This window comes from Leguminivora glycinivorella, chromosome 19 (genome assembly GCF_023078275.1).
Source record: "Leguminivora glycinivorella isolate SPB_JAAS2020 chromosome 19, LegGlyc_1.1, whole genome shotgun sequence".
Lineage (NCBI taxonomy): Eukaryota > Metazoa > Arthropoda > Insecta > Lepidoptera > Tortricidae > Leguminivora > Leguminivora glycinivorella.
Window position 1 is genome coordinate 1,676,982 of NC_062989.1, and position 18,111 is coordinate 1,695,092.

The window sequence follows — 18,111 nt, forward strand, 5'->3', positions numbered from 1 at the left end:
TAAATCTTTATTACAACTTGGTGTATATCATTTTGAACCTGATTACGTTTCTAAATTACTTAGTAACATTATGTATTTATAGAAACTTCTTGGCGCGAAGAACTTAAACGAAATAGTATGGCTAATATACTTACCGCCCTGCCACTCTCGGCAACTGTCTGGTATAATTCCTGGTATAAGACCGGTCTGGCTCAGTCGGTAGTGACCCTGCCTGCTAAGCCACGGTCCTGGGTTCGAATCCCGGTAAGGGCATTTATTTGTGTGATGAGCACTGATATTTGTTCCTGAGTCATGGATGTTTTCTATGTATATAAGTATGTATATCGTCGCTTAGCACCCATAGTACAAGCTTTGCTTAGTTTGGGGCTAAGTTGATCTGTGTAAGGTGTCCCCAATATTTATTTATTATTATTTATTATAATTCCTTACGTTTGCAGTCTTTGCATGCCAACACGTGTAGTTTTATTTTATATTACTCCTTGGCTATGCTAACAGTGTTGAGATAGACCGGAGCTAACCTCTTGTAGGGCCGATGTTGATCATTCTCATGAGTTTTAGCATGTCTCTTCAAATCCCATCTCTGAACACACGCATAGTCACACAGCTCACATTTAAACCTCTTATCCCCTATGTGCCTTTTGATATGTCTGTCCAAATGATTCTTACTAGCAGTCTCATAGTTACACCACAAACACTTAAAAGGCTTGACCCCTTTATGCACGTTCATGTGTTTAGTCAAACTGCATACTTCGGTGAATCTTTTATTGCATTCCTTACATTTGTATGGACGCTCTTTGGTGTGTACTCGAAGATGGCAGATTAATCTACTTTTTGTAGCACATTGGTAGTTACAGATATCGCACATTACGAATCCTGAATGTTTCTTCATATGGTACATTATTCTCTTTTTGTGTGGGGTCTGGTAGTGGCATTTGTTGCAGTTATAAACGTTATCTGTTGAGGGCTCTGGGGTTTTTGGTTTATCCACTTCACAATTAACACTCGATACCTTCTTTATTCTTCTACGATCTATCTCACACTTTACTTTAACATTTTTACTTGAGCTTGAAACTAGTATATCATTCATATAGTTTTTACCTTTACTCGTTTGGGCAAATTCAGTCTCAATAGGTTGGTTAATTTCTATATCAATTTCCAGGAAACTTTTACTGTCTTCACTGTCAACTTCAGACTTAACATTTCCTAATAATTTTCCTGCATCAATTTGGATATACGGCGTCTCCTTAAGTTTTACTGTTTCAATAGATATGGTTTGGTCAGGTTCGTTGTGTGGTTCTTTGACAAAATAACTTGTTAATGGCTCCATGTATTCAGAACTCAGCGTTACTCCAGGCTCATTCTTAATATTATGATACAGACTTGGTTCTCCAAAGTATTGTGTTGTACTAGGCTCGATCCAGGTCATGATATTGTTTCCAGGATTTTCTAAAGCTGTGTCAGGTTCTGTTTTAACTACGACATCTTTGATATCTTCGAGATTTAGCATTTTATCAGGGTCAATTCTAATCGGCTTCGCAGTCACGGCTTCATTCCTTAGATTCTCTGAACTTTGCCTTTTATGAGACTTTATATTGTGCGCATCTTTTTCTCTCGTACTTTCAAGATTTTGCGTTCTCCAAGGCTCAGTATTGGAGCCTATCTTATTCCTACTTTCTTCCAGCTTTTCAATAGGCCTCATAGGCTTCAGAGTGAAGGTTGGAAGCGTGTCAACTAAGTTGTGTTGCTGTCGGTCAACTGCATAAATGGCGTCTGCAGTGAGCTGTAAATTATAAATAGGTTTGATTAGAGATGTCTAGTCACAGAGAACCTCCTATAGAGTGGCAGTCTTGTATATTTGGTTCGCGATACGAGTCACCAGTGTTTGGGGTGCGAGGAGCGGGCGGGGAATGTGTTAAGCGCGCTGTGATTGGCCGTTTCAAGGACGGCGGGCAGTCGCGCCAGATGAAAAGGGACAGAAGTATGACTGTCCCTCTACTGACGCGTAAGTGGCCAATGTAAGTTGACCTATGCCGGCTCTGAATAAATTATAAATATGACTTATTTGTGGAATGTAATGCCGTCTGTTTTTAAATTTGAGCTTCTTGTTACCTTTCCACACCATTTCACACAGGTGGACATCTTTAAGGCATCAAAATACCCTTTTCCAATTTTTTTGTGCGAAAAACACGCGCTGCTTTCGGGTCTGTTACTTGGTCGATACTGATCGGGCACGGCGAGCGCCCGCGCTTATATCAGTGCAAATACTAGGAAGGCTGGCCACCGCGAGTCGTCTTGTAATAGATGTCTATAGGGGTTGGTCTGTGTGTCTAGTTAAAACATTTTGGAGTTTTATTTAGAGAAATGCTAAAAATGATTACGAAACATACTTTTGAGAAAATAGGCTGGTGAACAGAACTCATGTCCAGGGTCGAAATGGGGTTGAGCTGAATTCCTACCTAGTTTTGGCTGTTCAGTTGAAGCAGAGGGGGCAGGAAACTGCTCAGGATGCGTACTGGGATGGTACACTTTCTCCAAACGTTCTGTATTTATTTTATCTAGGCGACAAACAGACATACTAACAACAATGTTATAATTCATGGTCACGATAGACCTATGTTGACCTAACTACCGTCTAACCAAAAAGAGTAGAATTAATAAGTGGCAACATTGTAGTGCGATCCCTTTCACACCAATATGTGTGAAAAAATGGGACGACACTACGATGTTAACTTACTATTTACTTGAATGGAAACTTAAATCATTTAAACTACCTGGTTCTGATGCAGGAGACCGCTCAGGATGCCTTCTGAGATGGCACACTTCTCCTGCAATCTGCAGCACCTCTCCAGGGTTTCCAAACAGGGGGCACAGAGAGCGTGTGGCTTGCTGCAGTCAGCCATCTGAAATAACACATTGCACATTGCTGTAGAACGATGTAACAAATATGTGTAATTAGAATAATATCTTGGTGGTTCTGCTGGGAGGAAGCTGTGTAGCAGAACCACTTTGAAATTATATTTACATAAAACTAGGCATATAGAATTTTTCCAAATGGTCCTACAATTTTATAGATATCTTATAGGTATTTTCTGATAAATGTCTACGTTTCCGAAACACAATGTGGTTCTGCCGGAGAGCATGACGTGATGTAACTAGTACAAATCCATACTAATATTATAAATGGGAAAGTCTGTGTCTGTTTGTTTGTCCGTCTTTCACGGCAAAACGGAGCGACGAATTGACGTAATTTTTTAAGTGGATATAAAGGGATGGAGAGTGACATAGGCTACTTTTTGCCTCTTTCTAACGCGAGCGAAGCCCCGGGCAAAAGCTAGTACTTAATAAAGAGGTAGTGCGAAATGTTTTTCCTTCGTATTTTCATGGAAACTCACGAACGTGGCCTGCTATTTCAGTCGGTCTCAGTACCTACAAGTACTAACGGTGGCCGAACTAACACGATAAATTATACGAACGTGTCCGAGAAAATACGAGGGCGAACAATGATGCACTACGTCTGTACAGACTGTATAGCCCTACAGTCTGACCAAAGAGGGTAGAAATTAAAAAGTGGCAATATCGTCACACCACAGAATATATAATAATATCTACAAGTACAGAAGGCTCACTCCTTTGATGTTCACAAAATGCCGCCATTATACATTCTTACCTACATTAACAAGCGGACCGCGCGCGAGCAGCCGACATTGAATTTTATTGCGCCGCGCAAAGGTCGTCACCACTGAATGGGCCGCGAACTCGCGGCCGCCGGCATGTACTTGTAGGCGCGGCGATAGAATCGCGGAGTGAAGCTAGGAACATACTACGCGGACGTCCGCGGTCGCGCGACCGCGACCGCGACCGATCAGTGTGCACGGTCTTCGGGACGTGGCTTCGGCTGACCAAAACATCCAGCGAGCCAGATTTCGATCGGACGTCCGTGCGCTCAAGGCCACGTCCACGACCGACGACCGATAGTTTGCACGGTTAAGTGTATATCCATTGTCTAGATCCGCGTCCGCGGTCGCGCGACGGCGGACGTCCGCGTAATGTGTTCCTAGCTTCAGCCGCCCCTGGTCACACCTCAGACACTAGCGTTCCAATATATGAAAGAGGCGCGTTCCTAGCACAGTCTTAAACTTGTGCAGGTGAAGGCGTATTATGCTTGTATGAGTGAAATATGACAGGTCGACTGTTCGCGTTTTTGACAGGCGGTAACTGATGAGGTAACCGAGAGGGGGTGGGCGGCACTTTCAGCGGGGAGCGGGAGTGGCCATACTGTACGATAGTACTCTTTATTATACTGTGACATCGTATTGTCGTCCCGTTTTCTCACACATATTTATTTGAAAGGGATGATACTACAATGTTGCCACTTTTTCATTTCTACTCTTTTGGACAGACTGTAAGCACAGAATAATAAAGAGTACTATCGTACAGTATGGCCACTCCCGCTCCCCGCTGAAAGGGCCGCCCACCCCCTCTCGATTACCTCACAGTCACCGCCTGTCAAAAACTTGAACAGTCGACCTGTCATATTTCACACATATAAGTATAGTACGCGTTCACCTACACGAGCCAAGACTGTGCTTAGGAACGCGCCTCTTTCATATATTTGATCGCGAGTGTCCGAGGTGTGCTGTAAATGCGTTTTCACATTATCCGATCCGATATCGGATGTATAACCAATATCCCATACATTACAGGCGCAATCTTGGATTTTTTCCATTGAAATCCTTCCGACATCCGATATCGGATCGGAGAATGTGAAAACGGACTAACATAAGCAGATCGAAACGGCCAGGCCCCGTAGCCGAATGGCATTTCTCCGACGCCAAACGAAAGCGATACGCCGCTGGCTCTGTCGCGCCAATACGCAAGCGCGATAGAGATAGATATCTACTAGCGCTTCGTTTCGTGAGCGTTTCGTGAGCGATTGTGCCATTCGGCTAGCCACCCAGGGCTCAAACATAACATACTCAACACCCACAATTATTAAATTAAAACGGGACAGCTGAAATAGATGGCGTTGCATGGTTACTCTCCGTCACACTGTTAATCAGTTTAAAAAAAAGGCGCGATGGATTAACCTCCTCTTCTGTAGAAAATTTGAATTTGGTAGGTACTGACAAAGTGATTATGTTTAAGTATAAGTATTGTAGCTATACGTTACGGCTCTTAAACAAATAATTATTCACACTACGTTCTTGCTTAGCTATGTGTAGTGTAGGTATAAAATAAAATGCACATACCGAAATAGCCGCTATGTTCTCAAGCGCCTCCCAATATTTAGTCCGTAATATATTGTAAACAGGAACTTTGCACGCCAAGCATGCTCGGCATACAAGTAAGTCCGCCATTTTCGTTTCTAGTTTATTTTTGTACGCAATATGACGAAAGCTGCGCTCGAAATTGCCAAACAGACTGAGGAAAATGATCCCCGCATTTAGTGCCGCGCCCCAACGCGCCCGCATTTGTTCCTCTGTCCTTGTCTAACGCACTATACCTGGAGCGTATATCTCGCTCTAACCGGCGACCGTTATCGACTCTCGCTTCGGGCTTCGGAAATACAGTCATACTTATAAACAGAATATTATAGAGCTGCTACAACACGATTTGATCAAAATTTAACTTATTCCATGATACTTATTTTTACAACACGATAGTATTATTAAGTTAATAAAATTAAGCATCATAATAAGAAGTCCAATATTTTAACGCACTAGTTAGCCAAAATACTTCTGTGAACCAATTTCGGTCTATTTCGAATCTTATTACAATACCGCTACAGTACAAAATTGATGACAGACTGTTACAAACAGAGATGATTGAAAGAACATGACAGTTTTAAGCTGTGTTTTCCGTGTATATAATTTTCAACTATTATTATTTTAAAATAATTAAATACCTGTTTTTAAATTTTCATGTGATCTATTTTTTTAAATTAAATTTAATACTACTGGAATCAGTCTTTCATATACTATCCTAATATTAAGTAAATAAATATGAAGTGTTTATTTTTGTAAGGCAACACTAACAATCTTAAATTTTTTTATACTTGCAACACTAAAGCAAATGAGTGATACCAGAAACTGGAGTTTACCCCCATATATGGGTAATAAAGCTGAATAAATATTTTAGTAAGTTTTTTAACATGATCGGTAATAGTAAGGTAGAATGTTAATGTAAGTAATATAAATAAATATTTTACTGTCATGTACATTACTTAAAAAACGTTTTCAGTACAGATGGTGTTTTTTTTACTCACTAGTGCGAGAAGTGGTTCATTAATCAATCAATCAAAATATTATTTATTCAAATAGGCTTACAGTAAACACTTTTAAATTGTCAACAATGTACAATATTCATCTTATTCTAAATATCAGAGCAATTTATTGGTGCAATAAACAATATTGTTTTAAAACTACATTGATTTAATAAAATGATATCAATCTAAATTGTATAAAAAAAATACTAGTCTAAAAACTTCTAGAATAAATTCTAAATGTCAAAAAAAATATTAATTTTTATTATTAAAAATTACATGTCAGGTCGAAACTTCGGAGGCTCATCTGTACTGAAAAACGTCGTACGATACACGTGCGAAAAGGAAATTCGTAACTAGTGTCGATTTAAAACACTCCCTTTGGTCGTGTTTTAATTTATCGCCACTCGTTTCGGACTTCCTTTTTTACGCACTTGTACCGTAATCGTAATGTACTATTTCGTGTGGTCTTAAGTTTACAATCATGAAATAAAGTTTATCAAATTCGTAAATCTTTAGACAAAACTAAGATGTCTCTTTTATCTTAAGTTTTACGTTAAATAAAATTATTGTAAACATTCTTTCGTTCAAAATCAAATTAAGCAAAAGCTTTATTTTATATGTGGGAGTCTAGTTTTTTGCAGCTGGGAACACCGATGATGTGTTTCTTTTGTTTGCGTGTGTGAGTGATGTCTCCGCCATTGGTACTCATTTAAGCCGAGAACTGAAATAGGTTGTACCTTTCATAAATCGGCAAAAATCTCTACAATCTTCTTTTCTTTACTTGTAATATTTAGTCATATTCCGTGCACAAACATTCTATCCGATGGCAGACAGAGACACAGATGAGTTAAACATCGACAATGTCATAAAAAAATTACTAAAAGGTAATGTTGTTATACCAGGAAATAAATGAAACCGTCAGTGTTTTTCGTAAATACAAAGTGATAAACAATATAAGTGAAATAATTACAAGGATTATGTGTGATAGTGCAGTGTATTTCGTGTTATTTTTGTAGCTAAAATGGTTCCGTGTTTATATTTGGTTATTGTTTTCAGTCCGGGGCGAGAAGCCTGGCATGAATGTACAGTTAACGGAAATCGAGATCAAAGGGCTGTGCTTAAAATCGCGGGAAATATTCTTATCACAGCCCATATTACTTGAATTGGAAGCCCCTCTAAAAATATGCGGTGAGTAAAGCGTTTTTATAAACAAAACCCATGTATAGTTTGATCGGCTAACTGCGGCAGCGTAGTAGCGTTGAGTTTACACTTTCAAACTATACTTTCCCAATGGCAGCTTGAGGTTAATGTTTAGTTTGGTCAGGAATATAGCTTTACTGTTTATTTTTGCATGTTGTTTTTACAAGGAATATGTAGGTACTTTAGTTTTTTCACTAGCCATGTTAGAAATCAGTTACAGGATGTATTTGAATTTCAAATTTGGTGAAAGCATACAACTTTCTGAGCTAAATATTACTTTTCTGCTTAGAATGCTTATTAAATTGATCTAATTAACGATTTAAGTTACAGTGTAGTTACAATTGTACATAATTATTTATTTAATAGGAAGTAGATGATACTAAAAAGTCAAACTGTGGCTACTTGTTTCTTACGTTGCTTTATTTGGATTTATTGCAGTAAATAATTACTTCCAAGTACATTCTTCATAATTATAACTATACTAAATATTAAGTTTTACGTAACAAAGTTTCCTTGTATTCTACATGAGTAATATTATATTATGTGTTAATTGTTCACAAACATGCAAAAGTAATAATTAGTCTAGTTATTTTGTGAGTTTATAGTATTTGTTTTGTGATATTAAGGATACTTACCATTGTTAATAAATAAATAAAGTTATTGTTTACATAACAGTAGGTATTTTATATTAATTTGAATTAATCCATTCAATGCCCATGACTTATCCATACATGAATTGAATGAGCCTAACTCCTCGAGTGCCAGAATGATTTTTGAGTCATTGGAATTTTGATTTCATTCTAATTATACAAATTTCAAATTCATCATTTATTTAATTGGCTGGTAGTCGGTCGGGATAACATGTCGTAGCAGTGGTGGTGGAAGCCAATATGCCTAATTGTTTGCTCATTGTGACCTTCATATTCATTTCTATCTATCCATTTATTGCAACAGAGATTATTGCATGTCATTAACTAAAGTACATAAGAATTTATATAGGCTAGGCACCCTGAAGTTCAACTATGCCTTAACTGTGTAATCCCTGAGTATGCCTATATAATAATGCAAATCATCAATTCAATACTCTCCAACAGGTGACATCCACGGACAGTACTATGACTTGCTCCGGCTCTTCGAATATGGAGGCTTCCCGCCCGAGTCCAACTACCTGTTCCTCGGAGACTATGTGGACCGCGGGAAGCAGTCGCTGGAGACAATCTGCCTGCTGCTAGCGTACAAGATCAAATATCCAGAGAACTTCTTCTTATTACGGGGGAACCATGAATGTGCTAGCATTAATAGGATTTATGGGTGAGTCCTTTTTATTATATATTATTTTATGATGAGCTTTGATGTTATTGACATTGGATTCAAGTTATTGATCTGTTTGTGCTAGTGACAATCATATACTATTTTATACCACTTAGGGTCAGTTGCATAAAACCGTCTGTCACAGAGCAGAGTTAAAGCATTCATTAAATTTTATTGTATGGGAAGTTCCATAGTCGCCTGCTGCGTAACAATGATGTGTCTGTCAAATGTGGTTGATGCAACTGGCCCTTACTCTTTCATTGCTCCTGCAAAGTAAAAATTAAAAAAAAGGATTCAGTGGAATATTCACAACTATTAAACATATTTTTTTCAAACTCTTAATCTTCATTATGAATGAAATGATATTGCGTTTCTTCCTTAATATGATTGCTATGATATTAGTTAGAGGCCGAAGGAAGGACATAAAATAGTTTTCATTTATCCTTATATTCACTATTGTTATTCTAAGCAGACAATATCCAAAGCTAAATCTATTACATGTATACTATGAAACGAAATCTTAAGAACCTATCACATGTCTTGTCACACCTAATTACTCTCATGACACTGATTTATAGCATTATCTGTGTTCATATCATTTTAATAGCCAGAGAAAATCTCAGACTCCACCAGAGTTTATTAATTAGACGTAAATTAAATAGTGTGTGAACAGAGTGAAAGCAAATTCTTGTGCTACCTAGATGTGGCAATGTCATAATTCAGTTTAGATTTCTATCACTAATATAAATAGGAAAGTGTGTGTGTCTGTTTGGTCGTTCGTCTTTCACAGTGAAGCAGAGCGTCGAATTGGCTTGATTTTTTAAGAGGAGATAGTTGAAGGGATGGAGAGTGACTTAGGCTAATTTTTACCCAGTCCCACCAAAAAAATTGCTCGGTCCGTGTTATCAATATTGCTGGCCAATTAGTTTGGCGGCTACTCGCGAATAAAACTAGCCCATTTCAAAATATAACATGCCACAATTTTCAAATTTTAGAGTAAATTTGTGGATATTTCTAGCCCATTTTAAAACATAACGTGCCACAATTTTCAAATTTTTGAATAAATTTGTGGATATAACACCTTTTTGCATTAAAGGTAATGTCAAAACCTTAAAATACAAGTTGGAAACAGTCATGGGAAGTGAACACCGTAGTTATCCTTTAGACACGCGTCACTGCCTTCGAAAAGTAATACATACCATCCTTAACGCATGCGTGATCTTGGACACATGTTTACTAGAAGTTTTACGTTTTTAGATTTAGGTTTTTGAAGTAGTTTACAAATCAAATTATTTTTCTCAAACATGCAATGAAATATTGTCTTTACGTTCCTTAAAATGGGCTGGGAAGTATCGCTTTTTGGGCGCAACAACTCGAGAGGACTGTAAAGGGATTTCATATTATTTTTTAGGCCTAGGCCTGCAAAGTAACTTTTTTTTTATATAATACTGTCCTTTAGAGCATTTTTTATTTTATTTCATTGTATGTTTGAGAAAAGCACTATACATGCCTCGGCGTGAAAACGGATTCCCGGCCTCGTATCCCTATCCGGTATATACCCACTTGGCCGGAAATCCTCATTTTCCCGGCCTCTGATGTAATGTACTATTATTGATTTTTTTTATTTTTTATTCCCGGCTTCGCCCCAGTGGTTATAAGATCGCGCTTTTTCTTTAGTGTATGATACCTATTTCAGTTTGTAATTTTATTAAAAACATTTGTTGAATACTAATAATACAAAATTACTGTATATTCACTATTTATTTAAATAAGATACTTACCAAAGATGATCTTACATTTAAAAACAATATGTAAAATTCTAATAGAATAATTCTAACCGTAGTAATCATACGTGATTCTTAACGACCCTTTTCTATGGAAAGCCGCATTAACTAATTTTAAAAGTTTACACAGGTATTTTGTTTAATTCTGCAAAGTAGCTTATTAAAAAAAAATCTCTGCTACCTTAAAAACTTCCCAAATTATCACCAATTACCGAAAGCAAGATAATGATCCAAAACGCAGATTGTAATAAGATGACGCAACCTAATATGGCGATCTTGAAACTCTCGACCTCGCTCGTGATTCAGATATGTGATGTGACTCACGCACTTGTGTTTCCTAGTGCACTTTATGGGCAGTCCTATTGTTTAGGAAAATTGTATAATACCTAGGTGTGTACTGTAAGAGTAATAAAATTGTAAGTTAAAGTTATCGGGCCATACAACTTTTATGAAATGTCAAAGACGCTCTACTATTCCACTTCTCCAGTTCCAATTTTGACCACCACATGCGCTGCGATTTCTTATCCCCTCCATGCACTTCGCACGAAGCCAATACCACCCTGCCCCACTGCTGGCTACAGGCATCTACATATACAAATATATACACGAAAGGTCTTAGCTTAGGCCATGGTCTCCACGCTGATCATATTATAAAATATCTGATGCTAAAGTTTCAATAAGTATACCGAACATTTAATAAAATAATGTTCTATGTTTATTATTTTTAACCTACTTCAAAAAAGGAGGAGGTTCTCCATTCGACTGATTTTTTTATTTATTATAAAAGTATTCCTATCATGTAGCGATTAAAATTAAAATAAAACGCGTAGGTACCTGAGATAAGATCGATACTAAACGCCTAGGGTGATTCCATATTTAGGTCATATGCTCATAAAGAACTTATCAACGATATTTTCGTATTTTTATGTTAAAACAGGTATTGCCTTTGGCACTCAATGTGCTCATGTTATAGATAAAAACTTGATAAAATTCGTCACTTCGCTATCTCGCGTAAATTTCGGGGTTTTAACATTTTTGACGTGATTGTTGATGTTGATAGATATAAAAAGTTTTTTATCTAATATTGCGATGTAGCGTAACGTAACACAAAAAAAACTTGGAAATCAATACATATTTACAACAAATATGTTTAAAAAACTACTACGAGTAATAGTATTCGCCCAAAAATATTACAGAATTCACCCTTAGGCAAAAAGCTGTACAAAATAAATAAATAAATAAATAATAAATAAATATTGGGGACACCTTACACAGATCAACTTAGCCCCAAACTAAGCAAAGCTTGTACTATGGGTGCTAGGCGACGATATACATACTTAAATAGATAAATACATACTTATATACATAGAAAACATCCATGACTCAGGAACAAATATCTGTGCTCATCACACAAATAAATGCCCTTACCGGGATTCGAACCCAGGACCGCGGCTTAGCAGGTAGGGTCACTAACGACTGAGCCAGACCGGTCGTCAAATAAATGATAATATTTCCTTAGTTTTAAGATTGACTGCTAGTTCAAAATATTCTTGAAATTACTTTTCAGTACTTATGGTGTTTATATATTTATATCCCGTACTAGTACGCAAAGTAGTGCATTTCTTGTCACGTCGAAACTTCAAAATGCCACAATGTACTGAAAAATGACGTACAGTAGGTACACGTGCCACAAGGAAATTCGTAACTCGCGTCGATTTAAAACACGTCCAAAGGGATTGTTTTAATCTATCGCCACTCGTTTCGAATTTACTCTTTTCTGCACTAGTATCGTAATGTGCCATTTCAGTTGGTTAAAATAATATTTCGTATTCAGCTCTAGACGTGACGTTATTGTATTTCAAGTAAGCAGGTTACAAGTAAGCAGCACACAATGTTAATCCTATTAAAGTTCGTTGCTGGAGTCTTAACTTAAATTACTTCTGAACTTATTAAACTCGCATGATTGATCATGAAAGAAGGAAAGAACATGCGTAGAAAAGTACTACATACTTATTACAACTGTACTAGCCTATATTCCCATTTTAGTCTGAGTATAAACTGGCTATAAGTTTTAAATTTTAATACATTGACATTGAACACCTCAGTCGATTTATTTATTTGTACGGCAAAGAACAGAAACATTCATAAGTACAAAGTCCAGTCAGCCATTTTGATGGCCTAGTCCCTGAGGATGGTGAGGTCTTCTGGAGGTGCCGGAGGGCGCCGTGGTGATGACATACCTACATCGATCCCAGCGCGTCCTCACGAACGGCAAAGGACCTCTGACCGGCAAAGAAACGCCGGAGTGGGTTTAGCGGGTAGGGCTAAGTTTCCCCCTCTCGCTAGGGGAGGGGAAAAAACAGCGAGTCCCACACATTGTGCGTATTCCCACTCCGTCAAAAAAAAAGGTTTTCTGGAGGTCCATAGGCATAGCGCGTTACAGGGCAATCCTCTATTGTGTGCTGGATTGCTTGTGCCGTCTCTCCACAGTCGTTGCAAGCTGGAGGCTCCACCCATCTACACCGGTGTTTATAGTAAGCACAGCGACCATATCCAGTATAAAGTCGGTTGAGGTTACACTACCTCTTATGACTAAATGATCTCGCTCTCACTCGGGCGTCTTGTGCAGTCTTTTGATGTGAAGGAAGGAAGGAAAAGAGAACTCTTTTCTTGCACATACAATCAAATTAATGTATAAATATCAGACAGTTCTACGTTTATTGTACTCTCAGGCTTCATAATTTCTACAATATTATCTGACCTTCAACTATAAACCCAGACCAAGTTAATACGGTTCACTACAGGTCGTTCAAAATGCTCCGAGCCGTTACTTTCGGTGTTAAAACTAGGGATGTTACGAATATTTGCATTCGCATTCGCATATGCGAATGATTCGCATTCTTTTAAACATTTGCATTGACATTCGCATTCGCTTCAAACGATGCGAATGTTTTGCGAATGCGAATGTGTGCAAGTCGCAGCTTGTTCCTCGCCCGCGCCGGCCGCTCCAATTGCTACTTGTCGACTGTCGACTCGCGCATGTGCAGATAGGTCAAATTCGTACGGCGTGAAGTTCGTACTTGGCATTTTGACCAATAGTAAGCATTTTAATTTTTTTACCTAGCGGGTTGTTGGTGATTGCTTGGTTTTTATTTTGTTTTTTTATGAAATTCAGCGATATTCGCATTCGCACATTCGCATTCTGAATATTCGCATTCGCATTCGCGAATGTGACACATGCGACATTCGTGACATCCCTAGTTAAAACCCATTTTGCGGCCCATTTACTTGCATTTGACAACAGGACTCATTCCAATGAGCGAGCGAATAGTTCGTTCGGGTAAACCGTTTGCTTCATAAGGAGACCTGCTTTTGCAGATGTGTCTTCTTCAATCAATTCTAAAACGCCAAAGTTGTGTCAGATCTTGCTAAGTATGGTTGTTTTCTAAGCCGTTTAGGTTTATCGGCTCTAATAGTCAATTACGCTTAGAAATCTCCAGCTTAAGTACACTTAAGCTACGTCTGACATTGGCTTGCGGCCCTTTTAATTAAATTTTAGAGTGACACTCCTAACTGCAAGGACATGGCACTTTTGTCCTTAAACTTACCTACTGTTGTTTGTACTTGTTCTCGCGTAGCATTGCCAACACGTCCAGTCATTGCGTCTAGACCCATTAGTAGCCATGTCTATCTGTGACTTACTTCAAAGGTATTTTTTGCTTAAGTGGCGATTAGACCACTTTTTAAATGCAAAAAATATTTAGAATATTATTTGATTTATTATTCAATTTGGCAGTCGTTTAATGCACCTGTGGCAGCGTAGACATTATTTCGTCGTTTGTATACATTTTGCTTGTTATTTTTCTCGTACCAAAATTATTTAAAACAATTTGAATTCAGTTGTTACTCGGTTAAAATTAATTTAAGCATTTACCAGGCATGGCAATCAAAGTTATGTTACAGATTTTGAAGGTCAGATGTAAATCCAAACTTGGGTATTGGGTAACCAAATCGCAAACAAGGCTTAAGTAGATTATTGCCCGCACCCAAAAGTCCTTTCACACTTTCCGCCATTTTTATATTAAACAAAGTGTCAACGACCCATACACCAACGTTGAGCGCTCACTATTATTGGACCTTATTGTCTATACAATAATGTTGAAGTGGTCTCTCAAGTGTGGACGCAATAACAGTAATGGACGCGATTCTGAACCAACTGTTTGATGTTCGGTAATTTAGGTAAAGCCTTATTGGAGAAGTGAAACGATAGAAGGTCGACGACTTTGATTTCATTATGTTCTGGAGAACAAATGGGATTATGTTTAGTATTTATAGGAACAGAACAAAAGGTGTCGTAAATATAGCAAAGGTAATTATGTAACAGGAAAGAAACCCAAGGTGAAGGGTAATGTGTGAGGTGAGGAATGATATGAAGAAAAGTGCATAACAATTAAACAAGTATTAAGTATTAATATGTCTCTTCCTCACAGAAGAGTCCTTATGCTTGTGCAAAAAATCTAATTCTGATTGAACTATTTATTCCACATGAAGCATATACCTTGTCTGACGGAAAGTCACAAATTGTCGCAAGAATGACCCGGAAACTGCACTGCACGTTTTCCTTATCTTAACGTGCACAATATATTATCATTATCACGCTTACTATCGCGTTTTACATAACAAACACATTGTTTTTATACTCCGCGTTTGCGAATTTATAATTTCCTGTGAGATGTAATTGATTTTGTTTACAAACATTGATGATACTTGGACGTTGTTTATAAGCAGGTGCCATTGTTTAATGTAATGGATTATGTCGGAAGTAGGTATGGTATGCTGTATCTTTTGCTTTTCCAAGGCAATATAATTCTACTATCTAAAATGCTTATCATTGGTACAGTCGACTACAAAGAGATGTCGAGACATCTCCTTGTAGTCGACTGTACTTGTTTCTTCCTACGATTTCATATGATTGATTAATATCATACTATGGTCCTTCTCAGACCTCAAAATATTAGAATCCATACTAATATTATAAATGGGAAAGTGTGTGTGTCTGTTTGTTTGTCCGTCTTTCACGGCAAAACGGAGCGACGAATTGACGTGGTTTTTTAGGTGGAGATAGTTGAAGGGATGGAGAGTGACATAGGCTACTTTTTGTCTCTTTCTAACGCGAGCAAAACCGCGGGCAAAAGCTAGTATCTATATATAAGTAACCAATTTGAATCCTAGGCCACTGTAGAACCATTACACCGTAAAAAACAATGTAATTTTTATGGCAAACACAACATTGTGTCACTACGACAGGGTTCTAGAGTGGCGTAGGATTCAAATTGTTTGACCGTAACAAATTTCATCCTAATCGGTGTCACTGGTTCCACACTAATGGGGAAGTAAGAGAGTTACTTTCGTATTATGTATAATATTACTAGAAAATTAGGGTTATCTTATCTCCATTGTTAACTGAAGAATTTCTGTCTTCTGTTAAAACTCAAATGAGTCATCGTAATTTTGAGTTTGATCCAGCTTAAATTGGCAGCAATATTAATAACATTAGTGTTCTTTTAAATTTCAAATCTCTATGAAATTATGACATGTACTTCTAGCACAGACTGGACTCATGAAGTCTATCATAATTCATATTTTATTGCAGTGATAGGTTGCTAGCCCATCACGCTACAACCAACCCATATCCCACAGTCGACTTCCACGACACCTACGGGAGGAAACGGGGAGCTGAAATTCTTAACCCGTAACAATACAGTCGCAATCACAAGGTCTTTAATTATATTTAAATAACGTTTGCGTACTTACAACTAAAATAACACCGATTACAAAATGGAAATATCCGAACGACCGGTCTGGCTCAGTCGGTAGTGACCCTGCCTGCTAAGCCGCGGTCCTGGGTTCGAATCCCGGTAAGAACATTTATTTGTGTGATGAGCACAGATATTTGTTCCTGAGTCATGGATGTTTTCTATGTATATAAGTATGTATTTATCTATTTAAGTAGTCGCTTAGCACTCATAGTACAAGCCTTGCTTAGTTTGGGGCTAAGTTGATCTGTGTAAGGTGTCCCTAATATTTATTTATTTATTTATTTATATTTCCACTCGCGTCCCATATTTGAGAACCTTGATTAGTCAGTCGTTAATCTTTAACCGCAACACATGAAAATCGGTCCAAGACTGTTTACGTGAGAAACGGGTCAAGTGCGAGCTATGTTTACACGAAGATCGACACCTAATTAAATAGCAACACAGTATAATACAGAGTACTATCGTACAGTATGGCCACTCCCGCTCCCCGCTGAAAGTGCCACCCAGCCCCTCTCGGTTACCTCACAGTTACCGCCTGTCAAAAACGCGAACAGTCAACCTGTCATATTTCACTCATCCAAGCATAGTATACGCGTTCACCTACACGAGCTTAGACTGTGTGCTAGGAACGCGCCTCTTTCATATGTTTGATCGCCAGTGTCCGAGGTGTGATAGCAATGTCTACAAACATATGTAGCAAAATATAGTAGAATACATACCAAATTATACATTGATATTATAGTATTAGTAGCAAAAAGGGATTTGAGTAACATTGCGGACTTTAGAGGTTACATCATACAATTCAGCACACGATTAAATACTGCAATGTAATGAATGAAACTCGCATGCGAGTTCTCGAGTAAATTACCTTTTATTGTCGAACTAAAAGTCATAGTCCGGTTCTAACTTAATTTCGACTAAAACAGAAACTATAAAAGTTTCTGATTATAAAAATCGAATAAAATTTATTGAAAAATATGTCGATAATCTTTCTTTTTAGAACCTTTGACCGAAAGAATTTTAATGATGAAAGCTAAAATATTTTTAATTTGCTGAATGCTGCCGAAATCGAAATTGTAATTTCGGTAGGACCATAAAAATATAATAAAACCTTGGGACCCTAAATTAAAAAATAACGAAAGGTTTTCGTATTAATTTGTTTTTATGAAGAATAAATATTTATGATGTCAAATTTTTTCGTAAAATTGGATTGTTGACTGTACTTTCAGTTTCTAAGTGTAAATTAAATTTTGTATCAAAGCACTACATTTTTATACGTTTTATAGATTACGTTTATCTCCACAATCGTTTTCGCTCTTGGCATTGAATCGTTTCGCGGAGTCCTTAAACTTGTCCTTGTGTTTTACACGACGCTGTAGGCGTGTTTTTGCACGTCTGATGTGTTTACATTATCCATCAGCTGAAGGAACAGACCATTTGCTTACTAGACCGGTAACGGTCGGCGTATCCATGCATTCGCAGGAATATGATAATCGGAACTCACAGCGGGATTGTGTGACATTGTGTGTAGTCTAGCCTATTTACATTCACCTAATCTAATACACAAGTGTTCTGTGACGGCCTGTTATCGATGCGATGTGCACTCTCTTTATTATACCTCTGTTTACATTCGCGATATTTTTACATTCCTCTATTTATGATCTGCCTGTTTCTAGAGAATCATAGTTCATTTATACTAAATCTGTTGTTTAGTTTTATATATTTTGAACGC

The 18,111-nt window shown here is 37.6% G+C and overlaps 2 protein-coding genes across 2 annotated transcripts in view; one reads left to right on the forward strand and one right to left on the reverse strand.

The window, feature by feature from the left end:
• Positions 1-36: 36 nt before the first annotated feature.
• On the reverse strand, positions 37-5,623 carry LOC125236346 (transcriptional repressor CTCFL-like). Its single transcript, XM_048143122.1, has 4 exons — positions 5,250-5,623; positions 2,772-2,900; positions 425-1,780; positions 37-170 (listed from the first exon to the last, which is right to left on the reverse strand). The coding sequence occupies exons 1-3, from the start codon at positions 5,469-5,471 to the stop codon at positions 473-475; spliced, it is 1,659 nt and encodes a 552-aa protein (XP_047999079.1). The 5' UTR covers positions 5,472-5,623; the 3' UTR covers positions 37-170; positions 425-472.
• A 1,305-nt stretch (positions 5,624-6,928) lies between these two features.
• Positions 6,929-18,111, forward strand: part of LOC125236353 (serine/threonine-protein phosphatase alpha-2 isoform) — a 94,286-nt gene continuing 83,103 nt past the window's right edge. Inside the window, exons 1-3 of the mRNA XM_048143132.1 lie at positions 6,929-7,149; positions 7,322-7,453; positions 8,560-8,776. Of these exons, the coding sequence (XP_047999089.1) occupies positions 7,089-7,149; positions 7,322-7,453; positions 8,560-8,776 (410 nt within the window). The 5' untranslated portion in view covers positions 6,929-7,088. The remainder of the gene's footprint in view (positions 7,150-7,321; positions 7,454-8,559; positions 8,777-18,111) is intronic.